Here is a 23,518-nt window from a genome sequence, read left to right on the forward strand (position 1 = left end):
AAAAAACAAAAAAACTGCCACTGAGGATACCAGACATGAATGTTTAAGGAGCACGGCTGTTCCCATGTTCTCTGGAATGACCCGCTGCCAAAGATTCACCCATCTACACTCTCTCGCTCTCCCTCACACACAAACACACACACACATGGCAGGGCATATGACTGTCAGCAATGACAGATGTCCTGACAGTCTGGAAGTCTGGAGGCATGGTTGTGGTTGTTGTCCTGCAGGGCTTTGACACACGATGTATCAGCATACATTACACACACATGTCACACTAATATTGCTCTATCTGCTCCCTGTCTTTTGTTTGCTAGAGACACATTCGTCTTCACTTTTACTGGAATTGCGGTCAGGAGGAAGTGGGTCACATTTCTGGTCTCAGCTGTTGTGGCCCTTTTGATAGAACTGCTTGTTGCACGTCTGTAAAGACTTGTCTTTACATTTGCTCAGGGTCAGTTGTGATCAGACGCCCTGGGTGCCTTGTTCCCTCATGTCTTCAGCCATGTCCATGCAGTCACACCTATGATTTCACCAGTGCTTCACAATTCAGACTACTGTTTTCCGGAATAAGTAGCCCAATAAGTGTGGTAGACAAGTGAATGATTCAAGGATCACGCCACTGTTTTTCAGCCTTACATTCAGTCACTTCTTACATGTGATGGGCCATGAGGAAAGAGTTGATAGAATTGATTTCATGTTCATATCTTCAACCTCATTCCTGTCACTCACTTCCTGTCCTAGCAAAGAAAACTGTGGTGTCTTCGATGTACCATTAAGATGTGATGTAGTATTATGTACACTTTTTACCACATCACTAATGAAACCCTGCAACATTTTAGTGTACAGAAATTTGAAATCAAAGTTTATAAGTGTTGAAGTTTGCAGACTTTCTCAAAAGCCTGGAAAAGGCGACAATGCATGGATTATTTTATTAGTATTCATTCTAATGTGTCTTTCAAGCTCATGTAGGTTGGGTATGGGTTTATTTGTGAGACTTCATTCATTCAAAATATGTTTTTGATTTTAGGGTGAACTGTCCCTTTAAAATGAAGAGAAATTCATCAGTAGGTAACAGTATCCCTGGTCCAACTGTCAGAAAACAGATTGGTAAAACTGTCCTTAAAGCGATTGGGTATGGGTTTTTTGTAAGACTTCATTCATTCATTCATTCATTCATTCAACCCCTATAACAACATTCAAAGATACAATGTTCTTTCATATGTTCATCAGGACTTCCTTTTCTAACCCTACCCTGTCTAAAACGTGTTACTTTACATGCTGAGGTTCTGCAGACTCCAGCTGCAGTTCAGCTGTTGGCCACTAGGTCGCACTAGAACACCACAAAACATAGTTGAGGGCCAGTAAGGCAGGCAACAACATGGAGACCTGAGTTCAGCAGTGATTTGACAAATTATCAGCATGGAACTGCGTCTGAAACTTGTGAATGTGAGTAATGGGTCCTTAGCATGACTCAAGGAAGATGTCAGCAAAAAATATTTGAGACATTTTATCAGATTTATATATATTTTTAAGTTAAAACAACTACAGATTTTTCACAGAAGACATTTTGACATGTCACAGCAGGAAAAATACTGTGAATAGAGGTGTGTTTAATAGCATTAATGATGGCTGAATTCCAATTGGCTGCCTCTGTTTTAGGGTCCTGATAACGTCACACTGTCGTACCTTACGGGACACTTGAATTAAACAGAGCCACCATGTTAACAGTAGCACCAGTGCTTTTTCTATCTTAACAAGTGGGTATATCTGATCTGCAAACGGCAGACTGATAACATTTACAGGGTGAACTCTTCCTCTAGTACCACAGAAGTTAACACCTAAAAATAGGTAGGATGTGCCAGTTAATCAGTGTTTACATGTTGGCACACCACCACTAGCCAAAAACAAAACAGGAGTGTGGCATTAGTAAAGCCTGAAATAATACTTGTAGTCACACTAAAACATCGACCAAACTCCAGCATGCTGCAGCATTAAATAAACTGTAGCTTCCACATCTAGTCTCTCAGGATCTAACACATGGAAGCAGCAGAGGTTCATCACTAAACGTAGAATAGAGCGTTCCCATCTTCCTGGATGTGGGAGTATAGCAGGTTTGAGTGAATTGCAGTAGCTCGTGCATGTGTGTATATGTGTGTGGGTTGACAGAGAGTGATGGGGACAGTCAGGACGGCAGCTGAGGAGAAAAAGGCCTGGAATGTTCCTGGGACTGAACGGGATCAGGACAGAGGAGGAAGAGGTTTTAGCAGAGAGGCAGGGGAGGAGGAGGGTTACAGCTTCAGAGGAGAGAGACTGGAGACACGGGGCTTAGAAGTTGGCAGAGTTTGGTATTCGTGACTGTGGGGCTCAGTCAGCAGGAGTTATAGTCCCTCTGAGACCTCCGACTGTTTAATTCACTCCTATATAAATGGCAGAATTCATCGCATGCATTTCTGGGTTGGAGATGTGCATTTTTTTTAGTGTGTGTGTTCTGGATATTAAAGCTTGTATAAATATCTGCACTGCATTGAAGCGATGCACACATTTAATTAGATTTATCACACAAGTATTCCACACTGAAGGCTGAACAGGAGGAAAATTGAATGCTCAGTGTGGTGATAACAGAGCGCTGCATTGTAATACAATCAATAGCCTGTGTGAATAATGCATCGGCCGCCCCATCACATTATGCATTGCTGATGTCAAACTTATGATTCATTCTTGTCCGTTTGTCAATTTACAGAAACTCCGGCACAGGCGATGCATCGATTTCATTTTCCAGCTCATTTTGATCAAGCGGCTTATTATTCTGATGCGGGGTCAGCTGGGACGCCTTTCGCAGGGATTACATGTTTATCACGCAAGTAATAACAAACAAAAGTGTGATTAAGTTACTTTCTCTGAGTGCATGTTTGCATATATGTGTGTGTGTGTGTGTGTGTGTGTGTGTGTGTGTGGGTGTATACAGTATGTATGTTCTCATCCCCTCCAGTGAGATGCAGCAAGCATCAAAGAGCCAATTTAGAAAGCTGCTGCGCTTCATACACATCACTGTTACATCTTCACTCACACTGGTTCAGATACATGAGTTTGATTATATATCAGGACTGATTCCTCCACATCAGCCACCCATATGATTGAAGTTCCTCTCATCAGCGGAGAGTAAAACATGTCGTATTATAAACAAAAGCAAAAATAATAGCAACTGCCAACATGTATATACTTCTGTAGCCTAGCAACTGCCAGACAAATGTGTCAGTGGATACTTTTTATACACCCAAAATGTTGAGTTCATGTCATATTGGACTTTCTGTTGCTACACACTGCTGAGTGCAAACATTTTAATCCAAGAAGTAGAAGTTTTTCAAGACAAATACGTCCCAACATCCTCCAAAGTTAGGAGCAAAAGGTGTTAACGATAAGTTATGTTTGTGTGCTTTGAAACCCAGAAGTTTGTTTGCGTTAGATTTTGGGAGGTGATTTTGGATGGAGATGTTCTAATGAGCAAAACTCAGAAGCGATAAAACACACATCTTCTGCTTCTTGTTAAAGAACCTGAATGTGGTACAGAAACACTGCATAGAAAAGTAAACAAGAGTGCATTATGATGTAAGTCAAAAGATGACTGTAAGCAAAACAGGGTTAATCATTGGCTTAGGTTTTAAATTCATCAGTTAATCTGTGAAATGTCAGAAAATAGTGAAAAATCACAGTTTCTAAAAGTCGCTTTTTGAGTCCAAAAGCCAAAAATATTCAATTTTCAGTGATGTAAAGGTGAGAAAAGCAGCACATCCTCACATCTGAGAGGCTGCAAACAGAGAATATTTCATATTTTGCTTGATAAGTGACGAACGATTATGGAAATTGTTGATCACTCAAACAGCTGAATAATAGTTTCATCACTGAAGCAAAATGCTAGGAATTATGTAAAGGTGTGGTCGCGGTGCACAAGATGGGTTTTTATTATTTTTGGTATTAATTGTTACCGATTAGAAGCTGTAAGCAAGGGCGCAGGTGTGGATTCAGCATTGGAGTAGGGGGACACTTCTGAAATTGGGGTGTGGGGTCCTCCACCAGAACATTTTGGGCATCAAATACTTAATTCCTTGCATTCTGGTGAATTTTTATGCACAAATTTGTGCCATTTTTTTCATCAATTTATGGTGTAAATCTATTTAATTTTGTCACTTTTTGCTACTTAAATGTTTTTCTTGGGGCAGACAAATGCACATGCTCTAAATATTGAGGGGGACGTGCTCCTGTGGTCCCCCTGAAATCTGCACCTATGGCTACAAGTGTATGAAAAGATATACGCAGGTGTCAGTCTTCAGAAACTCAAATGACTCCATAATAAGTGTCTGCACAAAGCATCGTGTTGCTCTCGTGCAATAATGCATCGCTGTCAAAGCTAAAGAACCTGTTATTTACCATTTGTCATCATGCATTCTTTCTGACACTCTGCAATGCATTATCAATGGCTCAGCATTGTTCCAGAATCATGAAACATTGACTGCATGTGTATATATTTAGGGGATAACACCATCTGTCAAAAACCAGAACCAAACAATAACAGCCAGGCTGGGAATGCACTGGAACCGTGCACCCATGTCACTTCCTCCCTTCATATCCTCGTCTTTATACCGCTATTGCTTCCCCCACCTGAGGCTCCACTTGCATTGATTCAGGGTGACAAACAGGCGCAGGCATCACTGTAAATGCATCCTGTCTGATTATGTATTTTTGTGTTATGCGGCGAACGTGACCTCCTTTTAAATGACTGGAATATTAAAGAGTAAACAGAAACTACAGAGCCCGGATGGAGACGCCAGCAGGCAGCTGCTCCTCTCTGCGTTTTATCATCGCATTGAAATATAAATAAGCAGAAAAACCTGACAGAAGTCGCTCAGACTGAAAGGAAGCGCACATGCTTGCGCACACAAAGGAGGCTTTTGAACTTTTCTGTAGGTAAAGCCTTTTTTCACAACAGTACAGAGGAGCTCTGACTTTTTATAATTTTAACACAGTGAACTCATATGGATAATTCACTCTGGCTGACTTTGATCTGTGCTGCCTCTTTTTAGTCTCGGCTTGCTCTTTTGCCACCTTCTGTATGCTTATACATGCTGTGTGTATACCTCTGTGTGTGTGTGTGTGTGTGCAGGCACATCTGAAAACCCAGAGTAAATAGTAGAACACGTAGCAACTGTCTTTATTGAACACCAGCATTTTAGAAGGTAGGGATTTAACATATATATAGTTGAAAGCCTACAAGAAAAGTAATTTAAATATTTATATATATCTTTACAAATGTTCATGAGCGAGTCAGAGAGCTTGTGTCGGCTAAACTTGCGTTCTGGGGAGTGTACAAAGATAGACATGCACAGGGAAGAGTAACGACGGCAACTGCAAGAGTCACCTTTTACAAAATGGCTGAGTTGGACCCTTCTCTCTCTCTCTCTCTCTCTCTCCAATCTCTCTCTCTCTCTCTCTCTCTCACACTCTTTCTCTCTCTCTCTTTCTCTTTATCTCTCACACACACACTCACACACACTTAGACAAACACACCACAGTGTAGCCAACCCCAGGCAGTGGCGTCAGTCTCACATCCAGCCCACATGGTAAACACACTGGTTGCTATGGCACTGATTGTACGGCGTAGAAATTAAAGTAAGTCTGCTTGGTGGGGGTTCAAGTGCTGTCACAGGTACAGGTGTGTGTGTGTGTGTGTGTGTGTGTGTGTGTGTGTGTGTGTGAGTGCATCGGTAAGGGTGATTCAATTAAACTATGAAAAATGTTTGGAAGATGAAATTATTTCAGTTTAGTCAACACATAATTGAAGCAAGATTAGAATTTTAGTCGGTAATGACAAAGATTTCTGTAATTATTTAATACAAAAAAGATTAAAGGGACCCTTAAAGGTCAAAAAAGTGTTTTAGTTTTTGTGTTGTGGAAGAAAATTCACACCTAAATTTGCTGGGTTGAGATCAAATTGCCCCAAAACCCTTAAAATGTGTGTGTAAAGTGTGTATGTTGTCCTGGAAACCTGTGATGTCAGCATGTCCATGTTTACTTCCTGTTTTCAGAATTAATAAATAAAGAAATAAAAGTCTTGGATGAGTCACAGCCGTCTCCATGGCGAGGCTCCTCCTTGTCATGACACACACACACACCTAAACAGGATGTTCCACTCTCACATCAGGACGTCTTGTTTGGGACACTTCTGGTTAGTGTTACATTTCAACATAAGATAAATAAATAACAATAAATATGAATTGTCCCAAATAAGACACAGTAATGCACGGGACTTAAATCCTTTCTGAGAGTGCACACACACAGTTACACACACACACACTCCTAAATGCAGCGCTCCAAGGCACGGGGACCGGGTGGGTGTGGGCTACTCAGTCTTTTCTGTTTTCCCGTCTTTGCTCTGGGGCTCGGCTGTTTTCCGGAGCTGCGTCTTTTCTGAGTTGTTGTTGATCTGTTGGTCGGTGGGTCCGCTCGTCTTCCCGCTCGAGTTTTTGTCCAGGTAGTTGAGCATCTCACTCAGGACCGTCTGGAAGGTGCTGAGAGCCGCGCAGACTGCCGGCGTGCCGAACCCGTGAGTGATCAGACTGTTAGGGAGGGAGGCGGAAGCAACCGTCAGAACCGTGACAAAGCTTTGTTTCATTCAGGTGTAAGGAGAAGAAAGAAATCAGGGGTAGAGTTTGGGTTTGTAAGGCAGACTGGCTTACTGAACTAGTGCTCTTTTTTCTCTCCTCAGCTCGTTCACCTGCAGAGTAACTTTCCTCTCCCTGCATTATGGAGCTTCTAATCCTCCTAAAAGAGTGTCTTTAGTCGGGCTAACTCCTGTCAGAGCAGAGTTTTAATGTCCTGTGATGTTCTAAATGCTGGGTACACCCTGTTCCTACAGTAATTTAGGAGGAAACACTGAATACCTTAACTGTTTTAGCAAATTCTAGGCCTGAATATTGTCAGCTTTAAACATCGATTATCTGATTAGTCAATCGAAAGAAAACTAACTGGCAATTATTTTGACAATCAATGAATTGTTTAAGCAATTTTTCAAGCAAAAATGCCAAATATTCCCTCGATCTACCTCCTCAGCTGTGAAGACTTGCTGCTTTTCTTTGTCTAAAATGATAGTTACTCTATATTTCTAGGTTTAGGAGTGTTGATCAGACAAAACAAGACATTTGAAGACTCCCCGTGGGCCTTTAGAAATTGTGATAAGCATTTTCCTGCTATTTGATACACTAGATAATGAACCAAAAAGAATAATCCTTAGTTGCAGTCCTAACACTGTGCAGATATTATCACACACTATGGCTTCAGACATAAAATAGCTGTAAAGGTTTTCAAAATCTAATATGGGCACTGGTGTAGTGGAGGGTATATGCAGGTAATTGGGGTATAACCACTTCTTTTTCTGGCTCATTACAGCAGTGATTCCCAACCTTTTTCCTTAAAGGAACCCTTTGCTATCACTGAGTAAATCCCTGACTATGGATATTTCATATTATATTCAATGCATAGCAATAACAGTACAGAGCAACTGATCAACTGAACAATTATCCCAAATACAGAACGCAATAACTGCAGGAAGTTTATGTCATTTGAAGCAGATATTCCCTGTGAATTTTGCATCACAGATGACTTTTCTCTGGTATTTTTTTCACCATTTTTACACGATTCTCTGTCTGTTTGTTTTTAATAATCATACATATCTAATAGGCTTCTTTTTTGAAAAAATCAGTGTGACACTTGGCCATTGTTCTTTTCATCTAAACTATAAAAATAACGATTTTCTTCACAGAAATAATTGAAATCCTGAGCCTACTGTGAATTTTTAATGTTTTCTTACACCCCTTAAAATCAAGGGAGCCTAGTGACCCCCAGTGAAACTTTGGTGACCCTTAGTGGGGTCTGGACCCCCAGTTTGGGAACCAGTGGTTAATAGTATACCCTCCTCTCAGCCAAAAAAAGACATTGGAATACATTGAAGAGTATACCTACATCATCCCTGGTAACCTACCCATCTATCTAGTAGTACACCCACCTCAATAACTATCACTACACCACTGTGTGTAAGTATGTAAAGCAATCAACAGTCACACTCAATCATATTTTAATTCTAATTTGCTAAAACAAAATTTACCACATCAACTTTAACAGAAAGCTTTTTTAATTTGTATGTTTTCAGTTTCTAAAAGTACTATAAAGCAAAGTTTACCCCACAATCCAGTGATGGCACACATCAGAAACATTACGTTATTTAAAATGAAATTCTTTTAAATTTTATTTTATTGTATTTTTGGACATTGCATTAAATCAAACATAAGGGATACAAAATATAGCAAAAGAAGATTAAATTAGCAAATTTGCACATAGGCTTACTGTTTTCTTTGATCGCTTGTTTTAATTATTATTTTTTGTTAGCTAAGTTGTTTATTTGTGTTGATTTCTCATTGGTTGTTGTTCGTTATGGGGTAAAATAAAGAATAAATGATCATAAAACAGGGTTTTTAGAAATTTTAAATCACTTTCTCAATGTGATAGTGGTTTGTCCGGCCTGTAAAATCCTCAGGCAGGTTGTTGCAGAGCTAAATGTCAGGTCACCTCTCAGCTCAGACCTTTAAGCTGCCAGAAGGATGCTGCTGTTCAATCTGTCAACCGAGCTCACATCTTATTTCTCTGCCCGGCGCTCTACACTACATCTCCCTTTGGAGGTTTGACAAAACTTGTGTATATTCTGCGACGGATGACGCCATAGATGTGACATTTCTGCTAACAAGCCGCCGTTCCCTCCTCCTCTGTCATTTGTGCCAAATAACAAACTGCACTAACAAACTGCACAGCTGCATCTTTGGAAAATGGCAAAGCGGTCAGAGCCAAGACGGAGAGCAGCCGGGCTCTGCAGGAAAAACTGTCGACACCGAGTAGTTTCAATTGTCTACATTGACTCCAGATTGGAGACATTGTTAAAAAAATGTCCATTACTTCTGTGTAAAGAGCAGGTGTGTGTTACCTGAAGTGTGTGAGGTGTCTCTGGATGTCCAGGTCCAGGATGGGGGTCGGTCTGGAGGAGCCCAGAGGAGAGCGATCTTGGCTCAATAAGTCCTGGAACTCCTTACAGATTTGCCTGATGGACAGAAGGAGGGAGGGAATGAGGGTTTACCGTCTGTCTCCAACACAACCGTCGCAATTTGTGGTGTTTTTTTTTTTTTTTTTCCCTTGCACCCATCCTCATCATTTTTTGGATCAACCCACACATAAGTTCCTCCCAGGAAACAATTGAAGGACATGCAGGAGCGAGACAAGCTCAATGTCAATCCAAAAACAAGCAAAACACTTTCACAACATGATACCCAAAAAACATTCTGCAAACGCAGAGACAAAGCTGGTTTTCAGCATTTGGTCAGGGTTGTCTTTCTGGATTTTACTCAGCGTTGAGAACATTGTTGGGATTACTTTATCGGAAAAAATCTAACTTAGCTGGACAAGAGTGGGAGCTGTTTCCCCTCAGCACATCCAGCTCTCAGTGTGTAAGTATTTACTGTAAATGCAGCTCATGCTGTTACATAAACACACATTTTGTGAGTATAGTATTTTAAAATTCAAATCCAGTCGATGCTCTTTGTGTGAAAAGTGTGTGTGGTTAGGAGTGGGAGGTTGTCCAAACTCACAGCACTTTTTCCCTGCTGTGCATGAAGTTTATATTCTTATATAATGTTCTTCTTGGTAACCAAACCTCCCTTAACACTAAATTTTCCTCAGTTGTCTGACTCTCACAGAGCCGTTTTATCCCAAAAGAGTTCCCCAAAGATGGATGGTTACTAGTAGGGTGATGAAGAGTATAAGGCGGCTGTAAATGGGAAAACAAGGTGTAAAATGGTGTTAAATTATCAATGATCTCGACCCTGATGCATCTCTGGAATTGACTGTGATTTCCACCTCAACATATAGACTTGTACGCAAACTTAAATCTGCACCTTTTGACCTTTTGGAGGTATAAAACCTTTAACATCAGGCAAATGTCAGAATAAAAGACACTGTAGTGCCTTTGCTCTATTTTATTTGAGTGTGAATGTGTGTGTGAGTGTGTGTTTGCATTCTCACTTTGTGGCCAGGACCATTTTCTTGCGTGCGCTGGTCTCTTTCGGCTCACTGTGCTGCCTCGCCAAATGTTCCCCCACTGCCTTGCTGGGGAACTCTGTCTCGCAGGTGTAGCCAAAGTCCCTCGCCAGGTGGAGCGCCTCACCTGAGCACGGAAAAAAGGGGGAACAGACTGATGAAGCAAGTGCTGAAAGGATTAAATAAGAACACTGGAATACATCTGAAGGTATAACTAAAACTTCTGGACAATATTTTGGGCTTATACCTTCCACCAGGGAGGTGAGCAGCGTGACGTTGGCAGCTTTCCTCCGCCCCGCCGGCAGGTTGAGGCCTAGACGGTCTAGTTTCTCACGAAGACACCGGCCTCCGTTCTTAGACTTCGCTCTGTTGAAGAGTCAAATAACTTTTTTACACACATAAATATGGATCAACATCATCCTTAATTATGTTTTAAAGGAACTGAACCATAGTAAAATCATCAGCATGTCTTTAATTACGTCTTGAAAGCAGTGATGGAAGAATATAGATTTGCTTTGATTTGACAAAGGCGTGAAATTAAGCATAAAATCAAAGAGTGTGAAATTAAAACATGTCAACTTGTTAAAAATTAAATATGCTATGTGTATGCTGAGATATGTTAGCATGTCCCCCTGAGTTTCCTCTGTCACTGTCTGAGCGTTTGTCTCCGTCTATACCTAAAGTGAGAAGTGCTATTTTGGAAACCGGAGGACCAGTGGTCCCTGTCATTTCTTTATCTTTTTATGTGAAATTTTTTTTAAGCCATACGTGTACGCCTGTGGACCCTTTAGGGATATTTTGATTGAAATTACTGAGGGATTTCTATCATTCTGTTACAAACCAGTGTCCAAACAAACACACTTACACTTCAGATAAACTTCTAAACACTGATTGTGATTTTTGGCTCTGACAGCTTCACGTTCTCATCTGTTAGAATAATTGTAGTGCTGTTGCTGTGATATATTCCACTCCAGATAAGGATCAACACCTCTATTTGCACGTTTTTGTTTGTTTTTGACTATATGATGCCTCATCTTGTAGGACCAGCCATATTCTCTCTCCTCTTCCCCCCTTCCCTTTCTCTGCGCCTCATCAATAATACAGTGCTGGCAACTCTTGCTTTCCTCTGGTTCCTCTGATCCTGGCATGCTTTGGCCTGGTCTCGCCTCCCTCTGGCTCCCTGGGCATGGCGGCGCGTGCAGCCCCGGCCCCTCGTTCGCCTACAATAGTCTTTGTGGGCGCTACTGTATATCCTCTGTTTCATCTGAGGGCTACAAAGACTCAGGCAGCGCTCTCCAATGTTCACCAGCCAGATTCAGGCTTTTAAAAATCTGTGTTTTCTCTGTCACACTCTTCACGTCAGTGTTATTTTGTTAGATTTACAGGGAGTGGACAAAATAACAGGAACATTTTGGTATTCTAATACAATCCAAAAGAACAGCCCTGCAGTAAATCCACATTCACCGTGAGTTTGTCTCCAAGTTGTTGATTTATGAAGCAAAAATTTGTTGTTTTTCACACTTTCACTGCTACACTTCGACACTTTTATTCTTATATAACCCTGCTGCTGCAAGACGGCCTCGATGTTTTGCAAGTTTTGTGTCCTACATGAATAGGTGTAGATTTCTGCGGGGTGCAGGGGACACACACCTCTCAATATTTGGAGCATGCGCATTTGCCTATAGATACATGAAAGTAGCAGAGGACTTTTATTTAAGACATTTAGACCATAAAGTGACGCAGAAAAGGCACAAATTGGTGCAAAAAAATCCCCAGACTGGAGGAAATGAAGCGTATGATGCTCAAAATTTTCCGGTAAAGGACCCCTAAACCCCCCGTTTCATGTGTCAATACCACCGCCAATATTGACACAAAACCTACACCCTTGCCTACTTGGCTTAAACATTTTTTTTGCCAAATCATCAAGAATTAAACCAGTGACCAGTGGATTTATTAGGGGAAACTCTAGGTCCAACTAGCATGGTGTATCGGCAGGAATCTGGCGATACGATACGTATCACAATACAGAGTTACATTTCAATATATCACGATATATTGTTATACTGTAAGCTAAGTGCGATGTTGTGATTTATTTCTCTTTAATTATAGGAACATTGTCATAGTATAAAGAATACACCATCATGTGCATAAAATTTGAGTTAAAAAAGTTAACTTTTTTTGTGCCATTAGACCTGTAGAGTCTGCATTTGTATTTATCACACTCCCTGTAACCCGCCAGCAAAATGTTCTTACGTTGGACTGGAAGAGTCAAATAATTGAAGATAAACTACAACACTTAAGGATCTAGTGGTCAGGGGGTTTGAACGCAAAATAAACCGCCGCCATGATTCTTGCATGTAAACAAGGGCTGAGCGATACGGAGAAAATCACGATACCCCGATATCGATATTGCAACGATATTGTAGGGTTGACCATTGGTGCCTTCACAAAATATTTACTGCTAAAAGAACTACCGGTCCAAGCGAACAATTCAGTACACTCTCTTGAGTCACTGTAGTTACATTAAGATGCAGTAAAGAAGCTGTGATGAACCCTTGTTTTGCAGCAGTGTGTGTTTGTACTGACCTGCGCAGTATGCCGCCCAGTAGGGAGGCGTTGAGGCACTCTGGTGGGGACAGTCTTCTTTTCACCTCGGCGATAGTGACTTTGTACTTGGAGGTGGAGCTGAGCAGCGACAGGCGGCCCGGTACCGAGCAGAACAGATCTGTAGGGTTCACCACACATGTCCCCCCTGCACACAAACACAACACGCGAGTTAATGACAAGGTTCAACGTGGACGAACAACAATACTACTAGAGGTGTTAAATGAATAGTTGACCGAAACATTTATCAGACTTGATATTTTTATAGTAACCACATTAAATTACTTGCACAGTCCACACCTCTGTTGACACAAATTAAAGCTGCAGTGTATCTTGATCTTTGTCACTATCCTACAAAAAACATGTCTCGTCACCGTTTCTTCAGCTAAGAAAAGCAGCTCTGTTTTCTGCTTTTTCCCCCAAACAATCAAATGTATAATTAAAAGGGATTATTCATTTTAAGTTTCATGGAAGACTAAATTCCGGGTCTCTTCGGTTTGTTCAAGTGAAGGCTGACATGGAGCTGTGCTGTATAACTGGCTGTGTGTTATCTAAACACACACTGTAAACACTGCTGTGTTTCAGCTGATGTAGAAGTGAATACATATAATTGGCCAACTGTTCCTCTAATGATGCTGTGTGTCAACAGACGGACCAACATGAAGCTGAAATAATGCAGCACAACAGTGGAACCATTAAGCAAAGAACTGTGGACAACCGTTTGCCACTTTAGATTGTTAAAAGCTTTTTATACATTAATAGCGTAATGCACTTTGGACCCGTTGTACATGCTTGTGCTGCTGCAGGGTCTAATGACAGGTCAGAATATCATTTAACAGGAATGCTGACCCACCTTTTGGTACATTTTATTGTGTAGTCGTAATTTTTAACACTGTTCAGATCATAATGCAACAAAGGTTTGTGTTATTTTGGAAGATCCCCTACGTAGACAGAAGCTTGACTCTTTCAGGGAAGTAGTGCAGTTAGCTCTACTATTGGGTTTTATAACTATGTAGTAGCATTTTGCCAATAACACCTCTGTCCTAAGTATATCAGAATAAAAAAGTGCCACCAACCAATATCCAGTTATACTAGATGTTCACTTCCACTGTGTTTGCATTTAAACACCAAACGTCTGTCACTGCACTAACCAACATTTACACACAATACACAGTCATAAATTGGAGTTATAATCTGAAGAGTTATAGTTGAACATGTATTTTTATATTTGATTAGAGACTGATGAGTGAAGTGTCAACAAACCAACACTGACAGAAATAAATCTGAGCAGATGTGTTAAATCTGTGATATTAACAATAAAAAAATAAGTTTGTATCTTTACATGAATATGTCTAGTTTTAATTAATCTGCATTTGTTTGTTTTTTACTTAACAAGATCTACTGATGTAATCCCAGCCAATCTTCTTAGGTATATAAGAAGATTATACAACAAACAATGAGCTTGTTTTATTTACTGTATTCCAAAATAACTGCGAAATGAAAGGACCTGCAAATTCCAGATTATTTTCCCCACTTGGATTTTTACTTTAAATGACAGTGCACGCATTACTGAACACACAATGACGGGAGCTTCCTGGATATGGCAGTTGTTTCTAAATGTTCCAAAATCACCAAATCTCCATCCCAAAACCTTGACTTGAGATCATGAATGATATGGAATCACATCAGGCTCACCCTGGTTATCTTTCAATTAAGTACACTTACAGGAACAGCAAAAAAAACAATCTTGCTTGATCTACATGACAAAATTAAGTTGACTTTGTTTGCAAATTTATTTTAAACACACAAAATTCTAAAAAAAAAAAAAAATCTACAATGACTTGTTTTGTTTGATCCACATAATAATCTGATGCAAAATGTTCCCTTAATTTTTTTTAAAAATCGATCTAGCCAGATATTTTTTTTTTATCAGAGGAGGGTATTCTGAAGATTTGTTGAAATAATAGTAATAAAAATAATAATAGATTTAACACCATTCGAGAAACATTGCAGAGCCAGAAGCACCTAAAAAGTGCTACTTCAGTCTGAGTCTCACTTTGTAATGAATGCTGCAGGTAATGAGAGGATGCTGTATTTTTACAAGAGCTGTAACATCCTTTTCCTTTATTCTTTATTTTTGTGTAGGTGTTTTCAGGTCTGTAGTGAATGTATCCAATGAAAATCAATTCAGACCTTGAAAAGCCTCGACTCATAGAAGATGCATGTACATTTTACTCAGACAAGGAGCTAATGCATAAAAGAATAAATGTATCCTCAACCTGGAGGAAGGGTGGATTTAGCTGTGTGTGAACTTTACATGAGGTCTTTCTGGTTTTTATTTGTAAGAGTGACGTGTATTAGGACATGATATGAAAAATATATCAGAGCAAACAGGAAGTCGGTGCAGTAATGTGTCAGTGCAGCCAGTGTGCAGTAGTATTCACAGTGAATGGAAAGTGCAACGTCTGCACAGGAAAAATGCTCACCACTACATTATATCAGAAAAATGTATCAAACTTAATATTTTTTTTATATTAACCACCTTTCTTTTGTCACGTGCAGCATCTTAATCCACATTTCTCACTGCCTTAAATGCCTCTAAATTTTAAGGATGCAGCCTATTTTGATCTTTTCACATGAAAATGCATCTCCAAAATGTCACCTATTCATGAGCTATAGGGGAAGAAAACCGTTTTCAGCTTTATCACAATACATATTTTCAAATAATCCAATGCATTTTTAAATTGCATGTGCATTTTAAGAAGTAGGGGAATTCTTTCCACCCATTAAATAACTCTTAATTCTTCTGTTTATTGGAAAAAATGACCAAAAATGTGAAGATACATGGAAGTCTGGTGTGCTCCACATGCTTCACAGTACAACTATAAACATTATATATGTTAAAATATAAATTTAATCAAAGCTCAAACCAGAAAAGATTATGCTAGCATATGCACACTCACCACATAAAAATACATAGGATCAAGTATCTCCAATCACCACTGCTGAGATCAATGTGTTTTGCTCAGCACTTCATCAGCCTCCTTTCCACTAGTTAAATATTACATGTTTTACTATGCACATATATTTATATTTCTCTTTCAGCTCAATATTTGTCTGCGTGTAAGAGAGTCTGCTGCAATCTACAACAAAACCTTCCTCTAATCACCTTCCACCAATCAGCACGTTGATGTTCATTGTGTACTTGAGGCTCCTGGAAGTGTGAATAAATGATTGTGGTTGTGATGGTGAAGGCTCTTTCACATTATTAATTGCATCTGAATCAGTGTTGCCGGATCCTCCTGGAATAAATCGACTGCTCTGAGTAGGCCTATTATTATTAAACTTTCACTTGAACTAACGTCCCAAGCAGCTGAAACGCAAGGTTTCTGTCTGATGTACTGTAGGCTATATTCTATTATTCATCTGCCTCATTATCAAATCTAACAGCAGGGTGTGTCGCTTTGTTACTCGGCCGTGCTGGATATGATGGAATGAAGAAAAAGGGGATGCCATTTAGGGCCGAGGAGAACAACGCTGCAGGCGCAGATTGGCTGCACACGCCAATCTTCTCTGGCCAGTGTGGACAGTTTGGCCACAGACTTTATATATGAGCAACTGTAACCTATATATTTTTTTTCTTCTCTGAGAATCTATTATTCACCATCAGCAGAAATGTGCCAGTTTGGCCTCATTGCTGCTGTGGTCCCGCAGGAAGGCACTTAGACCTGCAGCTTCAAACGCATGTCACCCAGGTTCAGCACCCTGGACAGCGGCTCCCACCTTTCATTCCAGCACCTGGACAGCGGCTCGTGCCCACAGCACAAGTGTGACATCATAATGGTGTGCTCACAAAAGCCTGTTGTACTCCAGCGGGCAGCACTTTGTAGGACTTGTGTTTCACTCAGGCTGTCAAAAATGGACGCTTGCAGGTCGAGGGGAATCAATTGATACTATTGGTTAATGTTGAACCCGTGTGTGTGTGTGTGTGTGTGTGTGTGTGTGTGTGTGTGTGTGTGTGTGTGTGTGTGTGTGAAGTCCGGCTTGTGTTATGTGTGTCTATATGTGACACCAACCCTGCAGACCTGTCTGTCAGACTCACGCGCTCTGACAGGGGGCGCGCGTCTCTGAAAGCCGCGGGTTCACATCATATTAATTCCCCTAAAAATGTTTTGATTCAAAGTAGTTTGTATTTTATGTTGCCAAGGGCAATCGAAAAGAGCTATTGCCGGTAGTGCAGTCAGTGGAGCGCGCGGGCCCAGAGGCGATAACGGTATTTAAGCAACGGAGAGTAGCCTCGGGCTGCGGCGCGAGCGGCGGGCGGGATCACACGCGGAATCAAGCGCCTTTTACGAGTTTGCCACGAAAATTAAAGAAAAAGAGACACGGGCCAAATGTCATTCTCCTCATATTTTAACAACAATGTTTATAGCTTCCCAAAAAAAAAAAAAAAAAAGCCCGCCAATGTCTTGACAGGGAAAAGAGAGAGGCGCGCGCACTGGATGTAGTGGCGGGGGCGCGCCTGACAGATCAGCTTGATCTGCGCGGCTGCTGTTATAGAGCTGAAGTGGAAAAGGGGGGATAGCAGGGGTGATTAAAAACACAGACGACTCCTCCTAAGTAGGATCCGCGTTTCTTGAGTGATTTTCTTTTGAAAAAGGTTATGTGAATATTCATGCCGCCAAAGCCGCAGTCAGAAAGAACAACATTAATATGATCTCGGCTGAATCCGGGGCCCCGCTCGGCATTAGCATATCAAAGCGTCCGCCCGAGGCGAGAGAAGCTATCGATACGGGAGCGGGAGGTAAAGCAAAGATTATTGGTTGTGATGGTTGCAGCGGCTGAGCTCAGGGCCAAATACGGCGCACCATTAACCGAAAGTGATAGCGGAGGGATTCCCGCGTCAATCCGAGAGAAAAGCCCCAACACCTAGGCAGAGCTGATGAAAAATTAAACCCGAGACACAGCCTTTCCTCTCTGTGTGGAAAACTACACATAGTCCCGACTAGAAAAAAGAATCTTTGATGGACCTGAAGCAGATCCAGAGCGCGTTAAAACCCAGACTCATGAGGAAATTGGCTTCATATGTGTTGATGCAGGCCGGAACCACATCCACACCTTCAAACCCTCAACCTGTGCCGCCTTCACGGCCCCAGCCTTTAAAGGCTTGGATTAATTCTACTGATTAAACATACAAGAAACAGCAATTACGCACTCGAGCAATATAAATATCCCTGTGATGTGTGATGTGCTTTACAGTGCACCGCACAGATAAATACATAAGAGAAAAATAATAATAAGAAAATGAAATTGTATTTGCCCAGAAGCAAATGAACCGCTGGTGGAAAATTATATCCCAGATTGCCCCTTATAGTTTCAAATATTTTTCTAATCGCCTATGTCAAACATATTTTCAGTTTGCATAATCGAAATGAATTGAATTTATTAATTTACAATAGACTGAACCTGTAAATTGGATGCGATTCATTCATTTAAGTCTCACAGCTTTTTAAATATAAAAATAGTGCAAAATTATGCTTTTATAAATATATGATTTGTTGCATAAATAGCATGCGTATTTCCTGTTTAACTGCAGGTGACATAAGTATGATGAATTTATTAAAACAAGCATAAATATTAGATTAAAATACTGTGTTTACTGAATGAAAACAAAGGCACTCTTGTCTTAAAATGCAGCCTGACTTCAAACAGGAAGTGTCTATATTGTGCGTCACATGCTATACTATAAAATGACTGCCATATTAATTCATGACTTGTTGACATTTTAATTTCCTGGATAAAAAAAAATCAATGTTTAGAGTGACTGGTAAAAAAAAAAAGGAAAAAACCCGTAGGTGTTTGAGTGACAGTCCATTTCATACTGGAAATGGGAAGCAGCGTCTGTGCGCGTGTTACTGTGTGTGAGTGTTTAAATAGGCGAGAAAATGGGGGCCCCGCTCCTGCTGTAACATGTTGACAGCAGACAAGAGAGCAGTGTTCCGCCTGTTTGTCTGTCTGCCTCGCTGTCTTGTCGTGTCTAGCCGCGAGTGGTGTGTTCACGGCCTCCGGTACATATACAACAATATAAGAGAGGGAGAGAATAAACGGATGGGCCCCCTTACCTCTCCGGATGACGCCCCCTTGGCCGTTCAGCACGAGCCCACACTGCGCTTCCACGGAGCCCTGCGGAGACACGCAACTCATTAGGACGAGCAGGCAGGTGAAATCACTTCACCTAGTTTTTTTTTTTTGCTCACACACACATACACACATTGCTGAGGCACAGTTTACTCAGCTGTCAGGCTGTAGGAACACCTGAAATTAATGACGTCTCTTCTTCTTGGGAGCTGTGCGTAATGGCGCATCATCAACACCATGCACTACAGAAAATTGTGTATGTAAACATGCATTGACTACAGTTGTTTCTGATCTAGAGCGCCTCATACATAGTGCTCCTAAATGTTTCTTCAGGCAACCCATCATATTGGTCCACTGGCTCCATACCATTTGGCTAAAACGCACCATTTTGACCCCCTGTCATGTTGTTTATTTGCAGTAATTTCATCAGAATTCGTGTATTAAACTTAATATTTCTCAAGAAAACATGAAAAGTTAGAGGTAAATAAAGTGTATGACCCCTCACATGTATCTTGCGTCCTCTTTAAGGGTGTCCAAACCCACATTTTGGGAACCACTGCCTTTATATCATTTTGTTTCCTGCAAACTTCCCCAATCAGACCTCAAACAGTTCACCTTCTCCCAAACACTGGCCCTGTTGCACGCCCTTTGAGCAAATATTCTAGTGGTGAAAGCCTTTTTGTTAGAAAGTGTACGTCACTTAGCAGGCTTTGAGTAAAATCGAGGGCACAGTTAGAAATCAAGGATGCAGCTCACGGCTCGCCCAGAAACGAGCTTAATTTGAAAGGCTCCAGGCGATAAGCGAGGACAGCACAACCCGTGCAGACTGAGCAATGAGCACAAGTGTCCAGAGTTTGTTGCAGCCACCAACCTGTTGGGGATCATCACTCTGTGGCGCACACACACACACACACACACACACACACACACATAACAAGCATCCTATATGGGGGGCTGTATGTACAGGCAATGGAAACCTGTTACCGCCGCCGCCATTTTGGTCCAGATCAGACTCGCGTGCTATCAACAATGTCATCAAGAAAGGAGAACACGCGCTTTTTTATTCAGAAAAACACTTAATCCCCCCGTGCGCGCCTCGAGGCCCTGGCCCACGCAGACACCCCCCTCCCCTGATTAAAATAAAGTGGGAGAAAAGGGAGCTTGTTGTAGTTTCTTTCTTAACCAGGCTCCTGCTTCTGTTTCTTTTCTTCCACTGCGGAGCTAAAGTGATTATAAAATCAATATACAAAACGCACGAGGTCTTGCATGAATTAGCTTAGTGGCGGGAGAAAGGTGTGGCAGCTGCTTTTGTTCGCCATGAAAATCTCTTTAACGCGCTCAAAGATGCGACCGGGGCTGCACGAGACCATGGGCGCATCTGTTCCCGTTCATACATCCGCCTCGCGCGAGCTCAGGTTCACGAGCCGTTTCTTTCTTTTTCCCCTCCTCAATAAAAAGGGTCAAACCTGGGCTCTTTTCAAGTGCCAGCAGCTTAGGAAAATATAGTGTTGGCTATAACAATGATCAATGCGAGCCATATTGCAGAAATAAAATAAAGGCGCAATTTAGCAACAAATATTACGCAGGCTGCAATAAATTGTATATTTTGATAATAAATTAATTAAAGTTAATAAATTTCACGCAAAACTCGTCTAAAAATATAAAATAAATAGCAATAAAAATAGATAAATAAAACGCGCCATTAAAATTCCCCTAAAGTTGCTGCAATTTTTTAAACACAATTAATGCAATTTTAAATTAAATACACAACATCATCCTCGGGCAATATTGCCACACCCTGCAAATAAAGTCAAATTAATTAAAAGAAAATTATTTATCGCCATTAAAATAATATTTCTGTTATTATTATTATTGATGCAATTTAAAGATAAAAATTTACCGTAATGACATTAAAAAACTGTCGATAAAAGCGACTCCTTATCGAGTTGGTAAATAGTTAACGTGACTGAAATTATGTGTGGCTGTGTTAAATTGTGTTTAACTAGAGAGGTGTGTGTGTTTCTTTTTTTTTAAGCAGCTCAGATGTCGCTGCATAAGTAACAAAGTTGATTGACGTTAAGTCTGTAATTGGATAAACTACGGTGCTTTATGGCGCCCGAGCCGGGCATTGTGCCCTGAACCCCGATCCGTTAATCCGCCCTTTACCGGAGAATAGAGCAACCAGCGGCTTTTCTTTGCCTCAACAGACAGCCGGACACACACACTCACACACACACAGAAGCACCGTGCGAATCCGTTTTCATCTCGACCATTTCTTTACATCGAAAAGAATTATGTAAAATATGGGTCACGTGTGTTTCTGGGGAAATAAAAGGGCGGATTGCACAATAGGATTGTATAGACTGCCAGTCAATTAACCTTTAGAAACAGGCCTGCCTTTCAGAGAGGGGGGCTGGTGCACTTGACATTTACTTAGCCTGTTGTACAGTCACGTTTGCTCTGGCAACAAAATTATCTGGAGATGATATTCCCAATATCATTTAGTCCAAAAGTAGGACAGAGTCAGTGGCTGGGCATAACCTACAGGCCAAATGTAACACAGCCTTGTCAGTGTCAGAGACAACAGACAGATGAAGCAGACAGGCAGACAGACAGACATCTGGCGCTGTCTTTCTGTTCAATATTTTTGGTATTGCTGTGTTGCTGGTACAATAGAGGGAGAGGAGGGGGGTTCAACAGTAGGCCAGTGGGGCAGGGATGCTGGGCCTTGTGGCAGCTACAGGGGTCTGTGTTAGTGTTATATCCTATGTGATGGAGCAGTGTTAATAAAGCAGGAGCCGGAGGAGAATAAGGAGGAGGGTGGAGGAGGCCTGGAGGTGATGGGGGGGCTGTGGGGAGAGAGTGGAAGAAGCCGCCGGTACCTGCAGGTCGTCTGACGCGGACGAAGGGAGACCCAGGCCGGCGGCGGGCAGCAGCCTCTGGTCCGGGTGGTGCATGCCGACGCCGTAGGCCTGGGAGCCGTGTGACGTCATCAGCGACAGGTCATGGCGCCGGTAAGCGTCGAGGCAGCCCAGCTCGCGCCGCTGCTGCTCGTCCAGGCAGGAGGACTTGAGGGCCGAGCGCGCATTGTGTAGGTTGATGAAGTCTGCGGGCTCCCCGTGGTGGATCTGCTGGTAGTACTGGCCCGAGTGCAGCGAGTTGAGCCCGTAGGCCTCCGGGGCCACGGCCGGGTGGGAGTGCTGGAACTCGTAGTGGAAGGACTGGTGGTGGAGGGGCGTGTACTGGTGGTTGGCGGAGAAATAGGGCGAGGCGAACTCCGTCCCCGCCGGCGCCGGGTAGGTGAGCGGGGAGGAGGAGGAGTAGGCGACCGAGGAGTTGGCCACGGACTCCAGGCAGCCGAGCTGCATGAGCCGGTAGCTGTTTGATCCGTCGTGACGTATCTACAAGATAATAAAGAGACGGGGAAATATATGAGCCGTGTCATTTAGCATCAGCCGGTGTCTCCTCTCTCTGCCTCCCAAACACACTCAAAAACACAACTCACACACTCACAAAGCGCTTTTTTCTCTCTCTCTCTTCCCACTTTAAACTACCTGAAGGAGATGTCATTTCCACACGCCCGGGAGGGGAACGAACGCACGGCAACAGGAGCCATCGGTATTTTTTTCCTCCTCCCTTTGGCATGCCTGTCACTCTCCTTGCAGCGTTTTTTAAAAGGCGTGCTGTTATATATTATTATTATTACCGAGCTGCTGGCAAATTTACTGTCCCAGCCCTCTCGCTCATTCTGGATGGGAGGTAAGCAGAGTGAGACACAGCGGAGTGTTCCGCCCTAAAATGTTCTAATCACACTGTTACCGGCTCACACACACGAGCCTCATTTGCTTCCACACACTAATAAAAAGCCCCGTTTTTACCGGCAGCTGCAGTGAGATGCACGACTCATATCTCCCTCCATGCATATTATTTTTATCATCCATGCGCTACAGTAGCCTATATTCCACTTGGAGACTTCTTGGGAGCAGATGCTGCCTCCAAATGCCTCCGTAACTCCAAGCAAACTGTCTTTATTCCTCTACAAAGCTGCTATAATTTCATAAATTAAAAGCATGTGAAGTAATTAAATTACCTCTGCGTCGTGGACAAGTCCGGGGAAGGTCGCTGACATTGTGCTTTCTCCAAAGTAACCCGTGTTTTTTTTTTCTCCTCTCCGCTCTTCGGCCCGATCGAATAATAATAATAATAATAAAAATGCGTTAAAATCCTCAAAAAGCGAGAGAAATGGAAAAGTCCCCCCTCGCGCGCTCTCGGTAACGGCAGAAAGCTGGCGGAACGCGAGCGTCTCCCCTCTGCACGGACGGGGCTGGCTCACGGATTTTGTACTTGCAGGGTATTTCTCGGCTGATGTCGTAGGTCCCTTGGTAATATAGAAGTTTTGAAAATTAAGCATCAGCACTGAGGAATGGGAGGACAATAGACGGAGCGGAGCATCCCAGGAGACAAGGAATAAATATTGTATCTTCGCCTTAATAAGGAACCAAGTGCTTCTTTCAACATTTTCTACGCTTTTTGTGGACATTTTCCCTTTTTTATGACCCGTTTGTATTTTCACAAGCTCTTCTCCTCACTTTCGTCTTATTATTACTATTATTTTTTCATTCTCACACACACAAAAATATGT

General features: G+C 41.9%; 1 protein-coding gene across 1 annotated transcript; it reads right to left on the reverse strand.

The window, feature by feature from the left end:
* Positions 1 to 5,477: 5,477 nt before the first annotated feature.
* Positions 5,478 to 23,201, reverse strand: tfap2d (transcription factor AP-2 delta (activating enhancer binding protein 2 delta)). Its single transcript, XM_050057984.1, has 8 exons — positions 22,967 to 23,201; positions 21,759 to 22,277; positions 18,861 to 18,921; positions 12,721 to 12,886; positions 10,382 to 10,500; positions 10,120 to 10,261; positions 9,029 to 9,142; positions 5,478 to 6,614 (listed from the first exon to the last, which is right to left on the reverse strand). Exons 1-8 carry the CDS (start codon positions 23,003 to 23,005, stop codon positions 6,398 to 6,400), a joined length of 1,377 nt encoding a protein of 458 aa, XP_049913941.1. The 5' UTR covers positions 23,006 to 23,201; the 3' UTR covers positions 5,478 to 6,397.
* Positions 23,202 to 23,518: the final 317 nt, after the last annotated feature.

This window comes from Epinephelus moara, chromosome 12 (assembly GCF_006386435.1).
Source record: "Epinephelus moara isolate mb chromosome 12, YSFRI_EMoa_1.0, whole genome shotgun sequence".
Classification (NCBI taxonomy): Eukaryota; Metazoa; Chordata; class Actinopteri; order Perciformes; family Serranidae; genus Epinephelus; species Epinephelus moara.